This window comes from Cyprinus carpio, chromosome B20 (genome assembly GCF_018340385.1).
Source record: "Cyprinus carpio isolate SPL01 chromosome B20, ASM1834038v1, whole genome shotgun sequence".
NCBI classification, from domain to species: domain Eukaryota; kingdom Metazoa; phylum Chordata; class Actinopteri; order Cypriniformes; family Cyprinidae; genus Cyprinus; species Cyprinus carpio.
In genome coordinates this window covers 21,667,167-21,688,349 of record NC_056616.1, presented here as the reverse complement: position 1 = coordinate 21,688,349, position 21,183 = coordinate 21,667,167, and the positions used below count along the sequence as shown (strand labels likewise).

Sequence of the window (21,183 nt, the reverse complement as noted above, 5' to 3'; positions counted from 1 at the left end):
AGCAGCGTTCATGAACATTGAACATTGTTGCATGCAACTGCTTTAATAAAGTCGGTCACTGGTCCACTGTGAAACTTAGAGAGACAGAGCATGAGACAAAGCATACAGAAAATTAAAAATAATGCTCTACTACATTCAATACATATGGCTTATACTTTATTCCTAAAATGAAATAAATAATAAAGTCAAATTGTCATATTACTTTCAAATACATTTTAAAATAATTGCATGTGGCCTTTCAATATAGTCAGTTCCTCTTGTCAGTAAAAGGGAAGCAAATGCTACAAATACAAATATTATTCAACAAGGATGCATTAAATTTCTCAAAATTAAAGACATATAATATATATAATAAAATATTGTGTTTAATGTTGATTTCTTGAGCACCAAATGAGCATATTAGAATGATTTCTGAAGGATCGTGTGACACTAAAAACTGGAGTAATGGCTACTAAAAATTTGCTTTGCCATCACAGGAATAAATGACATTTTAAAATATATCAAAATAGAAATTAGTTCTTTTAAATTCTAATAGTCTTTTTTTGACTGTATTTTTGATCCAATAAATGCAGCCTTGGTGAGCACATTAGAGACGTTTTTCAAATCTTACGGACCCTAAACCTTTGAATGGATGTGAATCTCTTTAATCTTTGGAGATGAACACTGGAAGAACTTCATATTTGGAAAAGGAATTGTTTATGCATCACATTCAGGTTGCTTCGTGAGGGGCCTGCTGAGGGCCCATTTGTCATGTCTGTGTGCCGCTGGGTCCTCGGTCTCTGACTCGCTGCTGGAGCTCTCACTACTGCTGCTGCTGCTGGGACTGTCACTGCCGCTGAACTCATAGCAGTCTTTCTTCTGCCTGCTTTCCTTCTCTTTCTGTTTGTTTTGCCCCGCCTTCCTCTTTATTTTCACTCTTCCAGGGCTTTCCAATCCACTTGACATGGGCGCCTCTGACATCTGTCTATCCTGCCAGTTTGGGTTTGGTAAGGGAAGGTCTGGACTCTTCACGGATTCTTCCTTTGGCTCAGTCTTGTGCAGTTTATCTAACTTTGAACTCTTAGATTTGGACCGAATAACAAACCAATCCTATGAAAAATAACAACAAGTATACTTATTATAAAAAGATACATTTGTATGATATATAAAGAGCAGAAAATGAAATAAAATACAGGTTTATTGTGTTACCTGAGAATGAATGGAATTAATGTGATACTTGACTCCACTTTCGGAGTTGAATTCTTTCTTACATATCAAGCATTTATATTTCCCAGTCTCAAATTCACCCTGCAGAGGAAAAAAAGAAAGTTCATTATCTTTTCATAACTTTTCATTAAACGAGAAAAATCAGTAAAAACTTACTGATTTAGGTACCAATAACAAAGCATTAGTTATACTGTACAGATGAATGTCTTTTCTGGTCAAACTACACTACACCATTCAGAAGTCTGGGGTCAGTATAATTTTCTATAGTCTGCAAGGATGCATTAAACTGATCAAAAGTGACAGTTAAGACATTCGTAACCTTACAAAAAAATTTCCATTTCAAATAAATAGTACTCTTTTGACATTTATATTTATTAAGGAACTCTAAAAAAATAGTTTTCATATTAAGCAGCCAACTTTCAAAGCACCAAATCAGCATATTAATGATTTCCAAAGGATCGTGTGACACTGAAGACTGGAGTAATAGTTGCTAAAAATTCAGCTTTACCATGACTGGAATAAATTACTATTTAAAATGTATTTAAAAAGAAAAGTTATTTTAAATTGTAGTAATATTTCACAATATTACTGTTTTGTAACATGTCTGAAAGGAAATGTATTCCTTACCAAGGTACATAGTCCAAGATGAGCCTTTAGGCCAGATACGCTGGTATAGAAGCAGTTACATCCCTAATTTGACAACAAAGATGATCATTACACATTTAGTTCGGCAAACCGTTCATTCACATTCACATAATGCAACAATCAGTGCAAAACATGCACAAAACACTAATGAATGGCCCTTTAAATTCAAACACAATGGTAAAAACACCTGGAATAATATCTGTTTATGCATGATATTCACACCTTGTTTGGACACTGCACTTTTTTATGCAGTTTGACTTCATTCTTCCACTTCCGTAGAGTCTCCTGACTGAAGGCCGGCAAACCTGGACGAGAATACTTCAGCTGCATAGACACAAAAATACCATCGATGCTTATACAAATGAATACAAGATTGATTCTTCATTCACAGTTCTCAAAATTGAAACTAAAACCTTTTAGTGAATCCATGAAAGTGTGCAAAACAAACAAAGCTGATGCTGCATTACCAAAAAGAGCTTCACACTGATTCAGTTACAACATGTTGGCATAGTTTGACATATACACCTTCCTGTCATCTGGTACCAGATCACGCTGCACTTTCCTTTTGGGCCATTCCTTCAGCAGCTCCTCACTAGCGATCTCCCTCAGGTGGAACACGGCCACCTGCGCCGACAAGCGCTTGGTCCGACCGCTCTGTGTCCGCTCTGGGACGGGCTCTTTCTGTGTCTTCAGCTCCTCCACCTCACTTTCTTGGGTCATCTGCAACAACGAAAAAGCATGAAAACATCAACAGCCTGAATGAGAATTTAGGTAAATGCTTATTGAATAATGGAGAGGAGGACTCACCGGACAGTGTTCGTTCTTGACATGGTACTCCAGACCCGCTCTGGAACGATACGCTTTTCCGCAATGTTTGCAGTTCAATAAGAGCTTCTCCAGCTCTGATGCCTCTTTGCCGCATTTCTTCATGTGGTACACATAACCCATTATACTAGTGAAACTTCCAGTGCAACCCTAAAACAAAATATTCATCAGCTTTTAAGATAATTGTAAACATCCACAATGCTATAGTCACTGTTTAAAATTATTTGTTTTTATCTACCTTTTAATATTTTTCACTTTTACACTACTGTTCAAAAGTTTGGGGTCTATAAGATTTTTTTTATATATTTTTGTAAGAAGTCTCTAATGCTTACCAGGTCTGCTTTTATTTGACCAAAATACAGTAAAAACAGTCATATTGTGAGATATTATTACAGTTTAAAATAACTCACATGATCTTTCAAGAATTAATTTTAAATATGCTGACTTGGTGCTCAAGAAACAATTCTTATTGTTATAAATGTTGAAAAGAGTTCTGCTTAATATTTTTGTGGATTATTTAATGCATCTTTGCTGAATAAAAGTATTCATTGCTTTTTCGAAAATCTAACTGACCCCAAACGTTCGAATGGTAGTGTTTTTATTAAAATGTTCTTGTTTAGTACTAATATTTTTCCAGTTTTTATGTGCTGACCTCCAAAGCCTTTTAAGCTGCGTTTAATGCAATACAGATAAATGACCACACCTCTTTTGAACATTTTAATTTGCCCATCCTTTTTAATACTTTCCGTAATTTCTCCTTTACGGCTTGGTCAACTAGGTCATTCCCTGTATCTGGAATGGGCTGAAAAACAAAAAAAGAAAATAATTTTTGTGTCAGTACCATCATTTTCACTGTCAATGTCACTACCAGTTTGGAAAAAAAAAAACTAACCAAGTTGTTATGGTCAGCCATGAGGTGGTACTTCATTCCTGTTGAAGTTTTCAGTTGTTTTCCACAGTGTGGACACGTAAAAGGATCCTAGACAAAGAACAAAAACAAAATCAGTTACAGAAAAAAAAAATCTGCTATAGCTATATGATATTTTCACAAACTTTGCTATATGGATGTACCAGCTTGCAGGTTTCCAGGTGCTTCTTTAACCCATCCACTGTCTTTCTTCCAACACTTTTGCATTTTGGGCAGCTTACTCTACCCTTTGCCAAAATCTGAAGCTGCCATTTTTCCTCCTGACTTCCTGTAAAGAACCACAAAATATACAGTATATTATGAATACTTCAAAAATATGTCTATGCTGTTTTCATTTAGTCGCTGTCTCATTTACCTGGCGGATAAACAGGTGACTCCTTCTTGGATTGCGGAGATGATTTCTGCTCCTGTGTGCTGTCAGTTTTCTGATTCTTCTGAGTGAACTGAGCAATGGGAACTATAACAGGTACTGTTAAACAAAAAAGATGTACTGTAGTCTGCACTTTTCATGTTGCATCATGAATTATAGAAGAAAAACAAGAACTGCATACCGGATTGCTTTACTTCCTCTATGTACTTTTTTAAGGTGGGCTGGTCAGTTTCCTCAGTCTTGTGCTTCTTCTTTAGCTTAAAATCTGTAGCATAAAAACTTGTGCAACTTTAGGACATTATTTAAAATGTCATATATAAGTTTATCCTTTTTATATTTAAGTCTGTACTTACTTGTCTCTCTTAATGTGTTTGAAATGGATCCATCAGTTTTTCCCATCATTCCACTGGTGTGGTTCATATATTGGCTTTCCGAACCATTGACCAGACCGGATGTAATAACTGAACTGCAAGAAGACCCATGGTCTGAATCTTCTGTAGGTCTCATAACCACAGGCTGGAGATCATGGTATTAAGACATGACGTTTCAACACCTCAATTGATTCAGTATATGGTGCAATACATTACTACTGAAGGGTCAAACATTTTTTAAATGATTCTGAATCTGAGATCAAACTAAATGATTCAAATTTGTTAAATGCAGTTAACATTTGGCAACCGAAAAAGGTTGGCACACATTTTTTTTGTTTGGCAAAACTCACTTTTTTCTGGTGTAAGTTCTCTTTATTTTCTGAGAGCTTGTCCTCTCATTCTAAAATTCAGTAACAGAAATGCAGTAACAATATTAGTTTTGACGGTCTCATGTTTAATTTTATTGATTACCTAAATATATTCTATATATACACCGGCATATTGATGCATAACTTATGGTAAGGATGCTTGGACTTACTTTGGATGGTTTCATTCCACTATTTTCAACCTCTCTTCCCAAATCTTTCATGACATCTACTGTTGAGGATGCAATCAACTCTTTAGAATAATATAAAATAGATTTAATAAATGTAACCACTCAAAAATGACATATTTAATAGATCATAATGTAAATGTAATTCATTTCAGACTACATGTGATCATGTTCTGGGAGTGCAACCACATCACAATAAGCCATATAGGGTTTACAAAGTCTAGAATTTAATAAATCTTACATTAATACAGAATTACCTGGTGTTTGGGGGTTTAGTTTTGGTTTTGACATTTTCCTCTTGCTGGGTGCACATGTGGCAGACATGTAATCCTGGGTCTGATCCATGATCCTATTCCACACAAATCAGTGCTAGATACAGAAAAGCATGGATAGGGATACACTGTTATCTATATTAGATCATTATTTTAGCATAATCAAAAACAAATAAATAAGAGTCACATATAGATAAGCTGCTTTGTGGAATTTCGTTATTTCATTAATTCAGTGTCCCTCAAGCAGATACTGGTTGCACTACGGCTAAAAATTTGAAAAATAAAACCCATCTGAATGCATGGACTAAGCCTGTATTTACACACAGAAGCTGCATGCAGCCCTAACGTTACATGCTCCTTTATTGCAGTGCTTAAGTGTAGTCTTCAAGACCACTGCCACCATCACTGCCCACTAATATTCCCAGCCAAAATATAAGGCATGACGGCACTACGTCACATAAACCCCAATCCGTATTTCATCGATATACCCTAAACTTTAAATTTAGAAAGCCATATTCAACACTCAATGTCCACAAAACAGTCAAGAGTAGCTATAACATTACCGTCGTCTCGGCGAGATCCTTTCATACATAATACGCCCCTTCTCTCCACCAGCCAATGAGAAAACGCTCTTCCGACAACACACCAAAAAGGGGCGGGCCTTCACGCTAAAACAACCTATCGCTGGAGACTGCAGGTCCTAGATCAGATTTTGACACGCCTCTTTTTACTCCTTGCTGCGGTTGAGACGACGTGACTGAACCGGAATCAGTGTGTATACAGAATCGAACCAATTTAGTTTTAGCAAAATCAGCTTTCGGTTTCAATACACCAGAAATGAGCGGCGCAGGGTCTTCTTGGTCTTCCAGTGGATTAGCGTTGATGAAACCAAACACATGGAGGCTCACCAAGGAAAAGGTACAATTAGCAAACATGTAACATCTTTTATTTACAAACTAATATTAATATAACAAAATACACTATTGTTGCTTTAGATGTTATGGTATGTGCTGGCAAGGAAGTCTATATAAAAGGGTGCTTTTAAATGTTTTTAAATATGTCAATATTTTCAAGCAGGGTAGAGCTCTTCGACAACAAATCCATGCAATCTCTCAGTCTTCTGTCCTAGATGGTATGAACGTCACCTGATAATGTTTCTAATGCCATTTATTTAATACACCCCAAGACAAATGTAAAAAATACATTTATAAAACTAAGCTCTTGCAATCTGACATGCTCTATTATGTCCACCTGTTTCTAGAGGCAGGCATTGAGGATTCTCAAATCCTTACTTTGACAAGAGAGGATCTGAATGAGCTTTTTCCTGGTATTAGGAACTTTCAGCTCAGAAGGACAATTATGACACTCATCACAGACACAGTGAAGGTAAGGTCTTTGGTCAATATGCTGGTGGAATTCAACTTAAATGGCCCTCCAAAAAAAATTTCACACTCCCAAGTCAGAGTTTCATGGTATTAGACAACAAAATATCAAACTTAGTGGCATTTTTTTTAACAACCACTAAGTACCAAACACTATTTTGCATGCACATTTGAGGCCATTTGCTCCAAACTGAAGTTCACACAGGTGTAGTTCATCACTTTAACGATGAACGGGTTCCACTAACATTTGACAACCAGCGGGTGTGCAAATATTTAATATTAAAATAATTTTCTTTAATATATTGTGGATTTTTGGGGTCATTTTATATATTTAATACTAAAATGTCATGTTACAGAAACCAAATACAATGTAAATGGAGTAAACTGTGTGCATATGTACATGCTCCATATATTTTTTTGTTTACAGATAAGTGAGTAATTATTTATTATTTGATTCCTGACAGGATTCACTTCAACATGGCCCAGAAACATTGGCCAGTGCACTGATGCATTTAAAGCACAAAAGCAAAAACAGTGAGTTACTTATGACCTACAGATATACCATTTTCAGTTGTAGCAGAGAACCAGTGGTGTTGTCTTTGTTAAAGAGATGTTTTATAGCAGCCTTATGACATTTTCCTAGATGATGCTGCTGTACAGGATATTTTGAAGGAGTCCCTTCGAGCGTTTAGACAACTGGAGGATCAGCTCAAAGCAGCACAGGCATCACTGAAACCATACATTGAGGTCTTGAACGGTCTCACTGAGGCATCTGCTAGAAAAGAGGACTGGGGTATAGAGGGAACATCAAGCAGGAGAACAATTTCAAGCACATTCCCAACAGATATGAACTCTCCAACCATGCAGACTCACTCTTTTGGTACACTACCTTTCATCCAAGTGCTCAAAACCACATTTTTGCAAACTTAGCTTTGAGAGATTATAAATATTTACTTTGCATTATTAAAATATACAGTGGGTTTCTGAAGTCTGAGAGTATTAGTGCAAATGCTTCTATTTTGCATTTTTTAAATATATATTTCTCTTTTGTAGAGCCTTCAGTCAGAGTGCATCCATTTGTTTGTGGTCGAACCTTGGGAACGGACAAGCAAATTCTCGCCCAGCTCAAGGGAGTTAAAGAGAGTGATTTATGGGATTGTCAGCTGATACTGGCCTTCAGTCCTGTGACATCACGAGCAGGAACTGACGCTGAAGAAGCACTGAAGAAAATTCCAGGTAATTATTATAAGAACAATGCTTAACTAGTTTCCATATTATATCTAAATATATTGTATTTGAGAGAAATGTAGCCAGTTTAATACAGGTTTCCTATAATGGTTATAGGACTAGTCTGCAAATGGTAATTTAATAGGGTCAGTCCTTCTTGCACTTGCATCTATGTCAATTCAAATTATAATTCTAATGTTAAATTATTCTTAATTTTTCATGTCTTTTCAGCTGATAAACCAGCAGTACTGGTGATATTGCACCATACCTTCAACCCTACGTACGTGTGTCCCAGCTTAAACATAGCATCTTCTCAAGTGAATATCGTGGAACATGTTAATGTGCTCTTTCATGACTCACATCGTGGTCTTCTTAAGTGTTCAGTAAATGAAACTGCAATTACCAAACTTCAATCTGTCTTAAACCGGTATATGTAAATGCTCTTGCTTCAAATGCTTTAACTGTTAATCATTGAAAATGTTTGATCATATGAGTAGACAAAAACAACAAGCCTGCTAATAAACATTTAAGACTGGTGTGTTGATTCCAAAAATTTAATGTATTCAGACAATTTTATCACAATATTTTAGTAAGAAAGCCAATAGCAGGAACATTAGAAGAACACCTTTTCCATCAATGCTCTGTTATCAAACCATAATGCGTTTAAGTTCTCACCTTCATGTAGGCACATTTAAATTCATGTACATCTCACACATCAGAGAAGTGATACCTCATGCCATCATCATTAATATCCTAGCTTTTTAAAATGCATTAAGTCAAAGTAGTTGTGGTGGTTCAACAGGCTAAAACAAGCAAGCTTGTAGCCAACCTACACACTGATAACAAATGTGTGACTGCAGCATCAAAACCTGCCCTGACTTCCGATCTTTTCATTCAGGGACTTCCCTTTTTCATACTGTGGGCAATATCGTGGGTAATATTCACAAATCACAAACCAAAAAGAAAAATACACATTGTAATGCTTTCTCAAACAATAAACATAAGAGTTAATATACTGATTTAGGGAGACGGTCCTCACAATGTACTCCAGCAACCTGGAAAAAACTGGCTTGGTTATGAAACGTTCTACAGCCAATCACCACACCTGATGAGTAACCAATAGGAATTTTCGTAGGCACATAGATACATATGTTTGAATAGCAATCTTTGCACCACATGACCATGGATCAATCATGGATATTATTTCCCATTAAAACACTCAAAAGGAAAAACAAAAGCCAAAAACAAACATGTATGATGGTACGGTTGGGTCAGTCGAGACAGAAGTGTCATTTGTTTACATTCGAGTGATTGGCCAGAGCATTTTGTGCTTATCCGAGTTTTTCCTGTTTGACAAGCTTTATCTGTCACTGGCTTGGTCCTTTTTTCTTGTTGCTCCAGTAATTGCCGTAGGCCTTGTCAAACATATTTTTGCAACTTAGCTTAGCATTCAGGCGGGAGCAGATGAGGAAGGAGCCACCCATTTTGCGGTGGAGGGAGTAGGTTTCTTCTGGTGGAGGGATGAGGCGCTGTTTCAGCATGACGGGGATGAGGTTGTGGATGCGCTCTGTGGTGCTCTGCGCCCCGAAATTAAATGGCTCCTCGGAGGCAAAAGCCTCACCCAGGATCATCACAGCATCCACATGGGCATTTTCCATGGCCTGGATGAGGAGAAGAGGTTGTGTTAACACCCCTTATTTGTCATATGTGCAGCTTAAAACTTAAATATCTGGTATATTACTACCTTTGACTCATAACCAGTCAAGAACTTCATGACTATGGATTGCTTCAGCACTTCTTCTCGATTACCATCTGCTGCAGCCTTGATGATCTGTTTTAAAGAGGAAGATGCAATCAGTTAAAGAAATAAAATATTCATTAAATAAAGTTAACTTTTAATTTTATATGTCTTACCTCAATATAAAGATCAGTGAAACTCTCATCAAACCCTCTTGTTGCACCAAAGTCCAGCAAAGCAACCTGTGGATTGAAGAACAGCTCGATTATACCAAGAGATGAAGCCAAAACAATACGCTTACTTTCGATTTACTTCACAAAATACTCCAATACAATAAATAAATAAAATTAATACATACACACTGTGGGGTTGGCTAGGATGTTAATATAAATGTTCTAATAAAATTTTGTAAATGGTATAAATGTTATATGAAATGATAAATGTAACAAAAATGGTATAAATGTAAAGTTTTGAAGATTTTTGTAATCAAAAGTAACAATGTAAAATATCATTTAAAAATTCTACTTTGTATTTGAATATATAATTTATCCCTCTGATCGTAAAGCTGCATTTTTTAGTAGTCATTACTCCAGGCTTTAGTGTTACACGATCCTTCAGAAATAATTCTAATATGCTGATCTGCTGCTCAAAAAATATTTCATATAACAATTATTACTATTTTTATTAATAACAATAACAATCATCAAAACATCATAACACTAATATTAATAGAAATCTTTTGTAACATTATAAATGTCTTTGCTACCAGTTTTGAACAATTTAACGCATGCTTGGTGAATAGAAGTATTAATTTCTTTAAAAAAGTAAAAACATCAACAACAAAAAAAGTTTTAATAATAGTGCACATATTTGCAGCACCAGTCAAAAGATAGGATATGCCAACTCATTCTTTACTAATATTTTCTACATTTTAGATTGATATTAAAGTCAAAACAACTGAAAGTATGGGAATTATGTTGTGACCAACACAAATGTTTAATTCATCAAAACTCTTATATTTCAGCTTCTTAAAAGGGATACTCCACCCCAAAATGAAAATGTTGTCATTAATCACTTACCCCCATGTTGATCCAAACCCGTGAAATTTAAGATATTTTGGATGAAAACCGGGAGGCCTGTGACTGTCCCATAGACTGCCAAGTAAATAACAGTGTCAAGGTCCATAAAAGTATGAAAAACATCGTCAGAATAGTCCATCTGCCATCAGTGGTTCAAAAGTGACGTTATGAAGCGAGAATACTTTTTGTAAGCGAAGAAAACAAAAATAATGACTTTATGCTCCTGTGTGGTGCGGCTGATACAGAAGAGCATACACAGCATACGGTGATATGGAGAGAGACAGAGGAGAGTGTTGACAAAGGAATTGTTGAATAAAGTTGTTATTTTTGTTTTCTTTGCTTACAAAAAGTATTCTCATCGCTTCATAACGTTACGGTTGAACCACTGATGGCAGTTTTTCATACTTTTCTGAACCTTGACAGTGTAACTTACTTGGCAGTCTATGGGACAGTCACAGACCTCCCGGTTTTCATCCAAAATATCTTAAATTGTGTTCCAAAGACGAACAAAGCTTTTACGGATTTGGAACAACATGGGGGTAAGTGATTAATGACAATTTTCATTTTGGGGTGGAGTATCCCTTTAAAGACACCAGTATTCAAGCAGGTTTAAAGCAAATTCAGCCATGTGGGTCTAAACTGGTAGTGTAAACAACCAGGAAATGTCATAGTGGCATTCTCTCTTACCCTGTGGGTTTGTGGATCATAAAAGAAATTGGACCAGTTGGGATCCGTCTGCATGTATCTGAACTCGAACAGCTCCCTCAGACACAGGATCAGGATGTTCTCGCAGATCTGTGCAAAAATAAAAAGTATGGTTACTACACATGCACTAAACTGCTTTAAATCCACAGTATTTACGCTTTAATGCATTTGTAGTACTTAGTATAAAGTTATAAATCAGTTCTAACTCAAAACAAATCAATGTTTTAATGCAATGTTTACAAACTATGTAAATAATGAGCATTTAAATCATAGTTGTATGGTCTTGTCACATTTACTGGCTTCATTTATGTAAGTGTGCATCATTTCCTCTATTCACGATTTGGTCAACACAGTTGATTTATTTTAAACCTCATTACCTAACGTTTTTTTTTTTTGGTATGGATAAGACCTCGTTTACACTTTGCCCTACTAATGCAATAAGACACGTCCACCATCAGGTGGCGATAATACTTCAGGAAGCTCGCTGGCTTCCATAATGGCCACGTTTGAGACCATGTGACTCAGGCATCATAGAATATAACATGGCCTGATACATCACCGAATTTTAATGTGCTTATGTAACTTGCTAAACTATAATGATGCTAATAACTGTAAATAACAATAGGAGAACTGAAATTCCTAGAAAGTAAGCTGAAAATATTTTTCATTCCAATAAGGTAGCAACCAATTCATAATCCAATTACAAATGTTTTTAATGTTTGTAGATGGTCTGATCATATATGGTTTCTGGGAGTCCTCAAGTCTTAAATTTAGATGTAGCAAATTTAAGCCATAAAAAGTCTTAAATGCCCTAAATGGTACAAGAAAAGTCTTCATTATAAATTTGAAAGTTCTTAATTTTAAGGACGCAAAGACAAGAATCAAGAAATGGTTTAATGTGAGCAAAAGGCTATGAATTCACTGAATAAATATAAGCCTATCTTTTGTTCAAACCAATGCAAATTTGACCCATACTTTTATGAAGCAAACACAGAGTTGTAAATGTGAACTGGTGGATTGACAAGAAGCTGTCCCTTCTAAAAACCCAATTATGGTAGTAAGATACATTTATACGTTTTAAATTAATATAATAATTGATACATTTGATTCACCCCATTTCTTAAAAAAATGTTCTAAAGGCTGGAATGTGAAACTTTCGTTTTTCCAGAAACCTGTATCTGAACTGAATCAGATACAGGTTTTTTAATTTTTAATAATTTAAAAATTAAATAATTTATATTTAATTTAAAATTAATAATTTTTTATTATTTTACAGTTTTATATGTTACCATAGACACTGCCCTAATCCTCTCACATGGTATTAATTTTATTTGTGAAGGTTGTAAAAAAAAAAAAAAAAGAAAAAAAAAAAGGCTTAAATATCCTGCAGACACACTGTTAGATGTAATAGTCAGGGTTTTTTTTCCCATTTCATTCATTGCAGAAACAATTTTACCAGCAACAGTGAATACCTCATTTTTCAACTCTTGTGAAAGTCCATCAGCCTGATCCAAGGGAAATCCAGGCACCAATTCGGTGGTGAGGACGTGCTGGCTGCTGAGTTCGTCGATTACCTCTGGCACGTAGAAGAAGGGGTGATCTTTCAGAAGTTCCCTGTCAAAAACCACAAAGCTTCTAAGTCACTGAGCACAAATCAGCATCCCCGTAAAAGCATGCCACCCCGCACGTGCACCACAGACAGGACGTGATGATGAACACACACACACACACACACACACACACACACACACACACACACACACACACACACACACGTCTGCTTCTGAAGGGATGTGGGAAAAACAGTGATGCTATTCTCTGGGTGTGAGGATATTTAAATTATAGCTTGCCAAGCAGTAATGGGTACGTCAGCTTTGGAATACAGTCAGGCTAGATATCTGAAAACTATATAGCTACAAGAAAAGTTCATATTAGAAGTAGCGATACGAACTATCCTGATGCTATGTAACAATGCTAGATCTATACATCTATATCAAAGATGAAAACAACATACTCTGACCACACAGTTTTACACAATGTGCAACGTAATCCAGTGGAAGTAAATATGTAATTGCTTAAAAGGATGCTGCACACTTCAGTACTGCAAGGTCATTATAGGCAAGATAAGTTCCCTTTTCTGAGAAATGATCAAAATTAGGTGAGCTTTATTCTTAAAATAAGAAAAATATATATGCAAATGTGTATGAAAAATAAACAATTAAAAGGGAAAACAAGTTTATTTTTCCTTGCATTCGTAGCTGGTTTTTCTTGTTTTAAACAAACCACATTTAGATATGTGTACTAGAAACAAGACAAAAATAGTAAAAAAGAAAGTAACTTTTTGCTGTGTAAACACTACTGAGTGATGACTAAAATGAATCTGTTTTCTTTTAACCATTTATATTACTTTTTTTTTTTTCTATAAAACCACTTTTAATAAGGCTTTCAGACAAGCTTTAGTTTTTTTTCTAATCTAAGTCTATGGAGGCATTGAACAGTATTAAAATGCAATTTTACAGAAACTATCCAAACGGATGTGAAACACAGATTAGCAACATTAACCACAGATCATCTAACGGTCAACTGTCCATAAGAACCAATTCAATAAAATTAATTGGACTACCCGACAAAGAGAAGACATTCTAGAAGAATGAGTTTGATTATTTCCTCAGCTCTTTCGGATTTGAGGCTTTATGTGCAACGTGTTTAAACTACGTCAATACTTGCAGAAAACAAAAGTGTTACATCATTTTGAAAAGAGCTAATCTGCTGAACCCTGAGTGTCTCATTGGTCTGCTCAAAAGTAAAAGACACATCTCACTCTGAAGGCATGTATGTAACCATATCTCTCTCTTGGAACGCATGTTTCATTCTTCACCCTCCCTGTGAAGTCAGGGTCCCAGTAGAGGACAGGACACAGGGTACGGGCTTGTTGTCAATGTTTATTATTTCCATTTGTGCTATATTTAAAATATGTCAGCACGCAAACTGTTCCTTAAGATCAAATCATTCAATCCCTGGCCTACAAGCTGGGCGGTTATTTTTAGCCCTGTGCTGAGGCCCCAACGCTCCAGAGAAGCTGTTATATGAGGAAACAGAAGTGCACAATAATTCTGAGCAGTTGTTGTGTTTATTTTCGTGTGTAAACCTTACTTTCAAAGGCATTATGGGGTACAGGATTAATTTAGCTTGGATATCAGGCACATGGCAGCCTGAAATGTCCTGTGGACCGCATGTGAGCCCACAGCCCACCCATGGTTTTATAGAGGGGTAGATTAATGAATACAGTGATGGGATGCTCTGAATTAGCAGTGAGAAAAATGTCTCCAGGTTGTTTTTGTTCACTCACTTGAATTTCCGAGCACACTTGGCTTCTCTTATGTAATCACACTCCAGCGCCAGCTCACGTCGCATCACATCTATCAAATGGTCCGGGAACAGACCTGCACATTCATAGACAAGATACACATATACATATTATATATATATATAGAGTCAGTAATATATATATATATATATATACATACATACATACATATATATATATATATATATATATACATATACATATATATATATATATATATATATGACCAAGAGGTGGCACTCAAAATACATTTTTAAAATGTCAAATTTAAGACTTGCTTTAAAAGTACAATTTTGAAAAACATTGTTTTAATAATGAGAAAAACGCATCATGAAATCAGTATCGTGAATTATATCACATTACGAGTGAATTGCATCCCTAGTTTTAATAATGTTTTGTCATGCTTTAAAAAAGATCATTACAAATGTTTTTTAAATGAATGTCATCCAAATTTAAATAGAAATTCAAGTGCAATTCAGTTTACCATAAATGCAGTACACTATAACCATATTTCAAAGACAACAAAAGTAAATATGATATTACACAAAGATATACTTGTGTCCTATTTAAGTGGGCCAAGAATGCATGTAAAACAAACTGTATTTAATTGCAATTAAGTGCCTTAAAAAAATTACGTTTACACAATTGTATAATACTAACATGTACTGTACTTGTGTTTCACAAGAGTTGGCAAGACATTAAAAAATATCTTAGGTATCTGCTTTGTGTCATTTCTCTCTTCTGGCAAAAAGGAGGATTGACAACACTGCGGTGGCATTTACAAGCTCAAATGAAAGTTCAGACTATGTTTGGAGCATTAGGCTTCTCTGACAGCTGAACATTTAACTGGCATTGATCTTGCAGCAGTGGATGCTATTGTAACCATGAGGCTCTGGGGCTCTGATTGGTCAGTGTGCAGTTTGAGATCCATCAGCCCACTGAGACCCAACAGGCCCCGAGCTCCCAGTTCTCAGTCTGAAACACACTAAACAAAGATTCGAGTGCACTGACACCAAGTTCTTGGAAAAAATGGGGTCAACAAATGTTTCAAAATCAGTGCTATTTCATAAGTTTTTTTATTTTGACTTTGGCCAAAACATTTTAGAGCTTACAAAAATGCACACTATCTTTCCAAAGTTTGGGGTTGGTACTATTTTAAAGAAATTATTACTGTATTCAATTAATCACAAGGGACAGTAAAGAAGTGTATTTCACATAAATGCTGTTCTTCTGAACTTTCTATTCATCAAAGATGGTTTCCTCAAAGATATTAAACAGCACAATGGTTTTCAACATTTATAAGAATAGGAAATGGTTCTTGAGTTCCAAATCATCAGATTACAATGATTTCTGAAGGATCATGTGAAACTTAAGACTTGAGTAATGTTGCTGAAAATTCAGTTTTGCCATCACAGGAATAAATTACATCATAAAATAGAAGAAAAACTAATAATGTTTCCGTTTTTTCCCCCTCAAATTAATGTAGCCTCTGTGAGCATAAGATACAACCTTTAAAACCCAAACTTTGAAATGGTAGTGTATACTTCCTGTAAAAAAAAACCCCGCATCTGCTTCTTGTAATATTACATTATACTACATCAGGTGACAGCAATTGACCTTTTTATTTGATTTATGTGCTTTTATGTTTGTAGTTATATGACAAAAACCAGACAGGAAGTAAACGGACTGGTGGGATTAGGAAATAACCTGAGGCGCTCACATTTGCCATCCACATGCATCCAATAATTTATTTACCTAAAATTCTAAAAATCAAATTTATGGTCATCATCACCTTCAGGAAGGGCGTTGCTCATGCTCAGGACCGTCATCAGGTTATTCACATCGCTGTTGATGCTCTGTGCGACTCCAGGGTACTGCAGAAACCAAGAGTAGGTTACATTGGGCTCAGAAAACATTACACAGTAGCAGTTCATTTCCTAAACCAAAACAAGTTCAAACCGGTAAGAACACAGACAACAAATCGCAACACAAAACACCTCCAGCAAAACAGCCTTGACCCTGTTGAGCGCATATTGGTGGGCTAGTTTATTTCCGAACATTTCAAAACTGTTTGTTTTACTAAAAAAAGCTCATCCAGATTTAGGTCATCTAATCATAAACATTCAGATCGATATCGTTTGCAAAAGCAGTTAGTGGTAATCGCTCTTAGGACTTCAAGCAGTTGGTGCTCCAAATTAACCTATTTTATTTGACTGTTAAAATGGGCATTTTACAGTACAGGTGCATACTAGGTGGAAAGCTTTGTTTGTGGTTTTGGTGTGGAATGTGCTAACACAAGCGCAACATTGTACTACTGCTGCTTCAGATTGATGCTAACAAAGAAACTATGCTCCTCTGAATGATAGGATAACTGTAAATTTTTATGTTGCATGTAACAAATTTCTCTAAATATAATGCAACTTATTTCTTCATTTTAAAACAAAGTATTATTTCTCTGTTAAAAAAGAAAATACAAATGGGTTATGAATAAAATCACCTTTGATTGACTGATCAGCTGCAAAAAGATCAAATCATTTTATCTTGTGTGGCGTCCCATTAAAATTAACTGTAAACTCACCTTAAAGCTTTATTGATCATCGGGACCACTCTTTAAACTAAAGGTGCTTAAAAGGTTCTTCACAGCGATGCCACAGAAGAACCATTCAGTCAAAGGTTCTTTAAAGAACCATCTCTTTCTTACCTTTTATAATCTGAAAAACCTTCTTTCACCACAAAGAACCTTTTGTGAAACAGAAAGTTTCTTCAGATGTAAAAGGTTCTTTATGAAACCATTTAGACAAAAAAATGTTCTTCTATGGCATCGTGAAACACCTTTATTTTTTAAAATAGTACTTTCAGTGTGAAACCAACCTGGATTTTCATGGCGACCTCTCGACCGTCTTTCATCCTGGCCAGATGGACCTGACCAATAGAGGCAGCTGCAAAGGGTCTCTCCTCAAACAGATCTACTTTATCCCTCCAGTTTGGGCCCAGGTCATTGTTCAAGGCTTTCTGCAAAGATCAAAAAGCAAGAGATATATATATTTTTTTAAATTCTGAGTTTATATGATTTTCAGATGTAAAACATAGAAATATTTTGTAGTTTAAGTAGATGGTACCATCATCTGTTTGATGGGCATGAAGTCTGCACTCTGACGCACACGGTCAAAGATCTTGGCCAGCTGTGGGTTGATGAATGCATCATCTGAAACATTAAACACACATCCAGTGTTGGTATAGTACAGTGCTATTCTTTAACAAATGCCAAATGAAAATGATGGCCCTGTTTATAGCTGGTATTATCATCCTTCCTGGGTGATCTGATCACAATTGTAGTATTTAAAATTTTAATGTACTTTAAAAAGTCATTTATTGCTGTAATGGCAAAGCATATTTTTCAGTGTAACATGATTCTTCAAAAATCATTGAGAAACCGTGATTGACCTGTGATAACATGGTAAAACCACTGTAAAGAACGGCTTATTGCTTTATTTTCATGCAAAGGTTCACTGATAGGTGAGTAGGTGTCCCTGTGAGTCGCTGTTGTTTAGGACACATTAGTGTTTACACAACAAATGTGATGTGGTCAAATGCTTTCCTAAGCTATGAATGTGGTTTGAATGATTGGATAACTTTGTATTTTGTGCTCCCCATTTATGATTAGACCACTAAAGGCATATCATGTTAATTTCAGGTATAACGGGTGCCTGTATTTTCTACTTCAGATCAATAAAATCATATAAAAAGAGAATTGTCAAATGCCCTACAATACAATATAGTCTTGCGTTTCTTGTTGCTTAATCTTTCATAAATCTGTTGTCATATTACAGGTTTACTCGGGTAGCTGCAGTGCACAGTCAATACATAACCGTAAACAGGATTTTAGAGATTCACGAGAAGAAAGAAACTGTGTGACAGATGTACGCCACTGTAAACACTCTCAAGCCTTAAGGAGTGTGAGAGAGCGAGCGAGCGAGCGAGAGAGACAGAGAGAGAGAGAGAGAGAGAGAGAGAGAGAGAGAGAGAGAGAGAGAGAGAGAGAGAGAGAGAGAGAGCGCATGAAATAACAAATTGCTGGATTCAAACCCAGTGAAATGCTAAACTGCTACGGAGTTGAAGGCTTCGAGAGTTGAAGATTTGAAATTTTTCCATGACTGTCTCTGCGTACATCACAACTAACTATTAAAAAAAAGTAAAGCTTATGCGATGACCTCTTATTTTCTCAGCTGAGAAATGTGGGCTACTAAACCATATTTGGACAGGACTAGTTTTCCTGAAGGAGGTATGAAAAAACAAAACAAGTGTCAGTAAATCAGGACGCTTTCCCTTCAGATTTGTCATGTCTTGATGGGCGATTGTGTGTGCTGTCCTTTCAAAACTTCCTGAAGTGTAGAGTAAAGGTCACGTTTCTGGCATAGCTGTGGGCTTATTTTGAGCCTTGCCGATGCCAGCGCTGTCGCTGTCCTTCACTGGCAAGTTGTAGGGATCTGCAGCTTACAAAATACTGCCTATCTTGATGAGAATGACGCGGTGCATGAGTAGCTGCCGAGGTTTGGAAATGTCATGCAGGGAGGCCGTTCTACAGTAATCTATGCACTGCATTCTTGATCGGGTGACACAGATGCTTTCATTCTTGCTTTCCAACACACACTAATGCACACAGAGCAGGGAAGAATGACCTCACATACCTACCAGAAATAATAAACATATTTGCACAGAGAAGAGAGTCATTCACTCTGGGCCTCCGGCCTCTGCTCACTCAAGCCGGCCGCGGCTCACTCTAGGCCTCCGGCCTCTGCTCACTCAAGCCGGCCGCGGTGTGTGACGTTGTTTCATTGAGAAGGCCCTCAAGGCCCTATTGTTTTTGCCTTCAAACAAAACACGACTAGAAATCATGTTTATAAGGGGTTTTATGTTTTTGTCTCATCGCCCTGGCCGGACAAGGCTTCACAATATGTTAAGAGGCGTAACATTTCTGTCTCACGCTTGAGGCATTCGGCCAATCACAACATGCTGGATAGCTGGCCAATCACAGCACACCTCGCTTTTCAGAGAGATGAGCCTCGTGAAAATCGACGCTTTTCAGAAGACGGGGCATAGAGGAGAAACAATAATGTACAGTATGTGTGTTTTTTGAAACTTAAACCGCATAAACATTTCATTACACCAAATACACAAAATAATGTTCATCATATGACCCCTTTAAATGTTTTTGAAAGAAGTCTATTATGCTTAACCAATGGTTGCCTTAACTTGATCAAAAATACAGTAAAACAAGTTTGTTGTAAAATACTGTTACAATATAAAATAACTGTTAATATACTTAAAAATTTAATTTCCTGTGACTGCAAGGCTGAATTTTCAGCAGCCATTACTGCAGTCTTCAGTGTCTCACTATCCTTCAGAAATCATTGGAAAATGTTGATTTGGTGCTCAAGAAATATGCTTGTCTTTGTAATCCTGTCACTGCTCACCTGATTAGAATATGGTGTAAGCTTTTAGAAAAAAAGATCAATGAGAAACATGAGAACAAATTCATTCAAGTGTATCTAGACTGGTAGTTTCTGAGGACCCTGAACAGTCAGCAAAAAGAAAAGCTAGCATCCATTTTCCACCACTGTGTGGAAAATAACGAAAGGAAGGACACATGAGGTTTTTTATCTTTAGACGTTTGCATATCAGAGAGGAAATAAACCGCATCTCCAATTTCTCTGCACCTTTCTGTAAGAGGATTACAGTCACTCATATCATCAGCCTGTAAAACCGAAACAGGCCTCAATCACGTACCAGTCTAACTTGAGAGTGGCCATGACTTACAACCATCCCAACACTGGAAGCAGCCGTGGGTTATGAATACTATCAGTCATGGAGGACACCTTAGTGGCCCCAATAAATCCTTGAGGAGTGAACCTGTCTAACGTGGTGACTTGTTATATGCAGTACAAACAGCATTCTCTTACCTTGAATACTGAGCATCTGGCCGAGCTTGAGGGCCGCCCCACGCACTTTACACAATGTCCTGACGATACGCTCAGCATTGGCCTCTGAAAGGAAGGGGCTGCTGTCCAAAACGGCCTTCTTTTCACCTATGTGAAATTACAAGTCCGTTAACCTTTTGGACTGAAAATACAACTTAAAGGAATTGTTCACCCCAAAAAATGAATTTTCTGACCCTCAGGCCATCCAAAATGTAGATGAGTTTGGAGTAATTTAGCATTTTATCACTTGCTCACCAATAGATCCTCTGCAGTGAATGGGTGCCGTCAGAATTCAAGTTCAAACAGCTAATAAAAACGTCACAATCCATAAGTAATCCACGACTCTAGTCCATCAGTTAACATCTTGTGAAGAAAAATACCATGTTTGTATAACAAATATATCATTAAGGCTTTTTAACTTTGTGCACTAACATATTTGATTAGAACTGATTTGGACTCTTAACTTGTAAAAGGTATATTTGACCTGTGCATATTTCTCTCCTGATTCAGACAAGACATTTTTTTTTGGACATTTTT

General features: G+C 36.4%; 3 protein-coding genes across 8 annotated transcripts in view; 1 reads left to right on the top strand and 2 right to left on the bottom strand.

The window, feature by feature from the left end:
• Positions 1-611: 611 nt before the first annotated feature.
• Positions 612-5,780, bottom strand: LOC109069033 (zinc finger protein 512-like). 3 transcript variants are annotated; one of them, XM_042746917.1, is made up of 16 exons: positions 5,734-5,780; positions 5,156-5,267; positions 4,884-4,963; positions 4,695-4,745; positions 4,328-4,505; positions 4,156-4,239; positions 3,960-4,073; positions 3,748-3,872; positions 3,569-3,655; positions 3,380-3,478; positions 2,659-2,826; positions 2,377-2,571; positions 2,074-2,175; positions 1,834-1,896; positions 1,189-1,287; positions 612-1,089 (listed from the first exon to the last, which is right to left on the bottom strand). In XM_042746917.1, the coding sequence occupies exons 2-16, from the start codon at positions 5,241-5,243 to the stop codon at positions 697-699; spliced, it is 1,926 nt and encodes a 641-aa protein (XP_042602851.1). In that variant the 5' UTR covers positions 5,244-5,267; positions 5,734-5,780; the 3' UTR covers positions 612-696. The 3 variants fall into 3 exon arrangements, with proteins under 3 accessions (XP_042602851.1, XP_042602852.1, XP_042602853.1); XM_042746918.1 differs by having other exon boundaries at positions 3,960-4,061; XM_042746919.1 differs by having other exon boundaries at positions 4,884-4,942.
• Positions 5,781-5,933: 153 nt separating this feature from the next.
• Positions 5,934-8,315, top strand: LOC109069034. Of its 2 annotated transcripts, none has more exons than XM_019085735.2 (7): positions 5,934-6,088; positions 6,248-6,302; positions 6,432-6,556; positions 7,017-7,086; positions 7,196-7,432; positions 7,606-7,788; positions 8,011-8,315. In XM_019085735.2, exons 1-7 carry the CDS (start codon positions 6,008-6,010, stop codon positions 8,214-8,216), a joined length of 957 nt encoding a protein of 318 aa, XP_018941280.1. In that variant the 5' UTR covers positions 5,934-6,007; the 3' UTR covers positions 8,217-8,315. The 2 variants fall into 2 exon arrangements, with proteins under 2 accessions (XP_018941280.1, XP_018941279.1); XM_019085734.2 differs by having other exon boundaries at positions 5,939-6,088; positions 6,245-6,302.
• Positions 8,316-8,317: 2 nt separating this feature from the next.
• The window catches only part of LOC109069030 (atypical kinase COQ8A, mitochondrial), a 28,121-nt gene continuing 15,255 nt past the window's right edge, over positions 8,318-21,183 (bottom strand). For all 3 annotated transcript variants that reach the window (XM_042747288.1, XM_042747289.1, XM_042747290.1), the window contains 10 exons: positions 20,629-20,754; positions 17,788-17,873; positions 17,540-17,680; positions 16,461-16,542; positions 14,651-14,744; positions 12,774-12,915; positions 11,284-11,391; positions 9,694-9,759; positions 9,524-9,610; positions 8,318-9,440 (listed from right to left, as the gene is read on the bottom strand). In XM_042747288.1, coding sequence (XP_042603222.1) covers positions 9,147-9,440; positions 9,524-9,610; positions 9,694-9,759; positions 11,284-11,391; positions 12,774-12,915; positions 14,651-14,744; positions 16,461-16,542; positions 17,540-17,680; positions 17,788-17,873; positions 20,629-20,754 — 1,226 coding nt within the window. In that variant the 3' untranslated portion in view covers positions 8,318-9,146. The remainder of the gene's footprint in view (positions 9,441-9,523; positions 9,611-9,693; positions 9,760-11,283; positions 11,392-12,773; positions 12,916-14,650; positions 14,745-16,460; positions 16,543-17,539; positions 17,681-17,787; positions 17,874-20,628; positions 20,755-21,183) is intronic.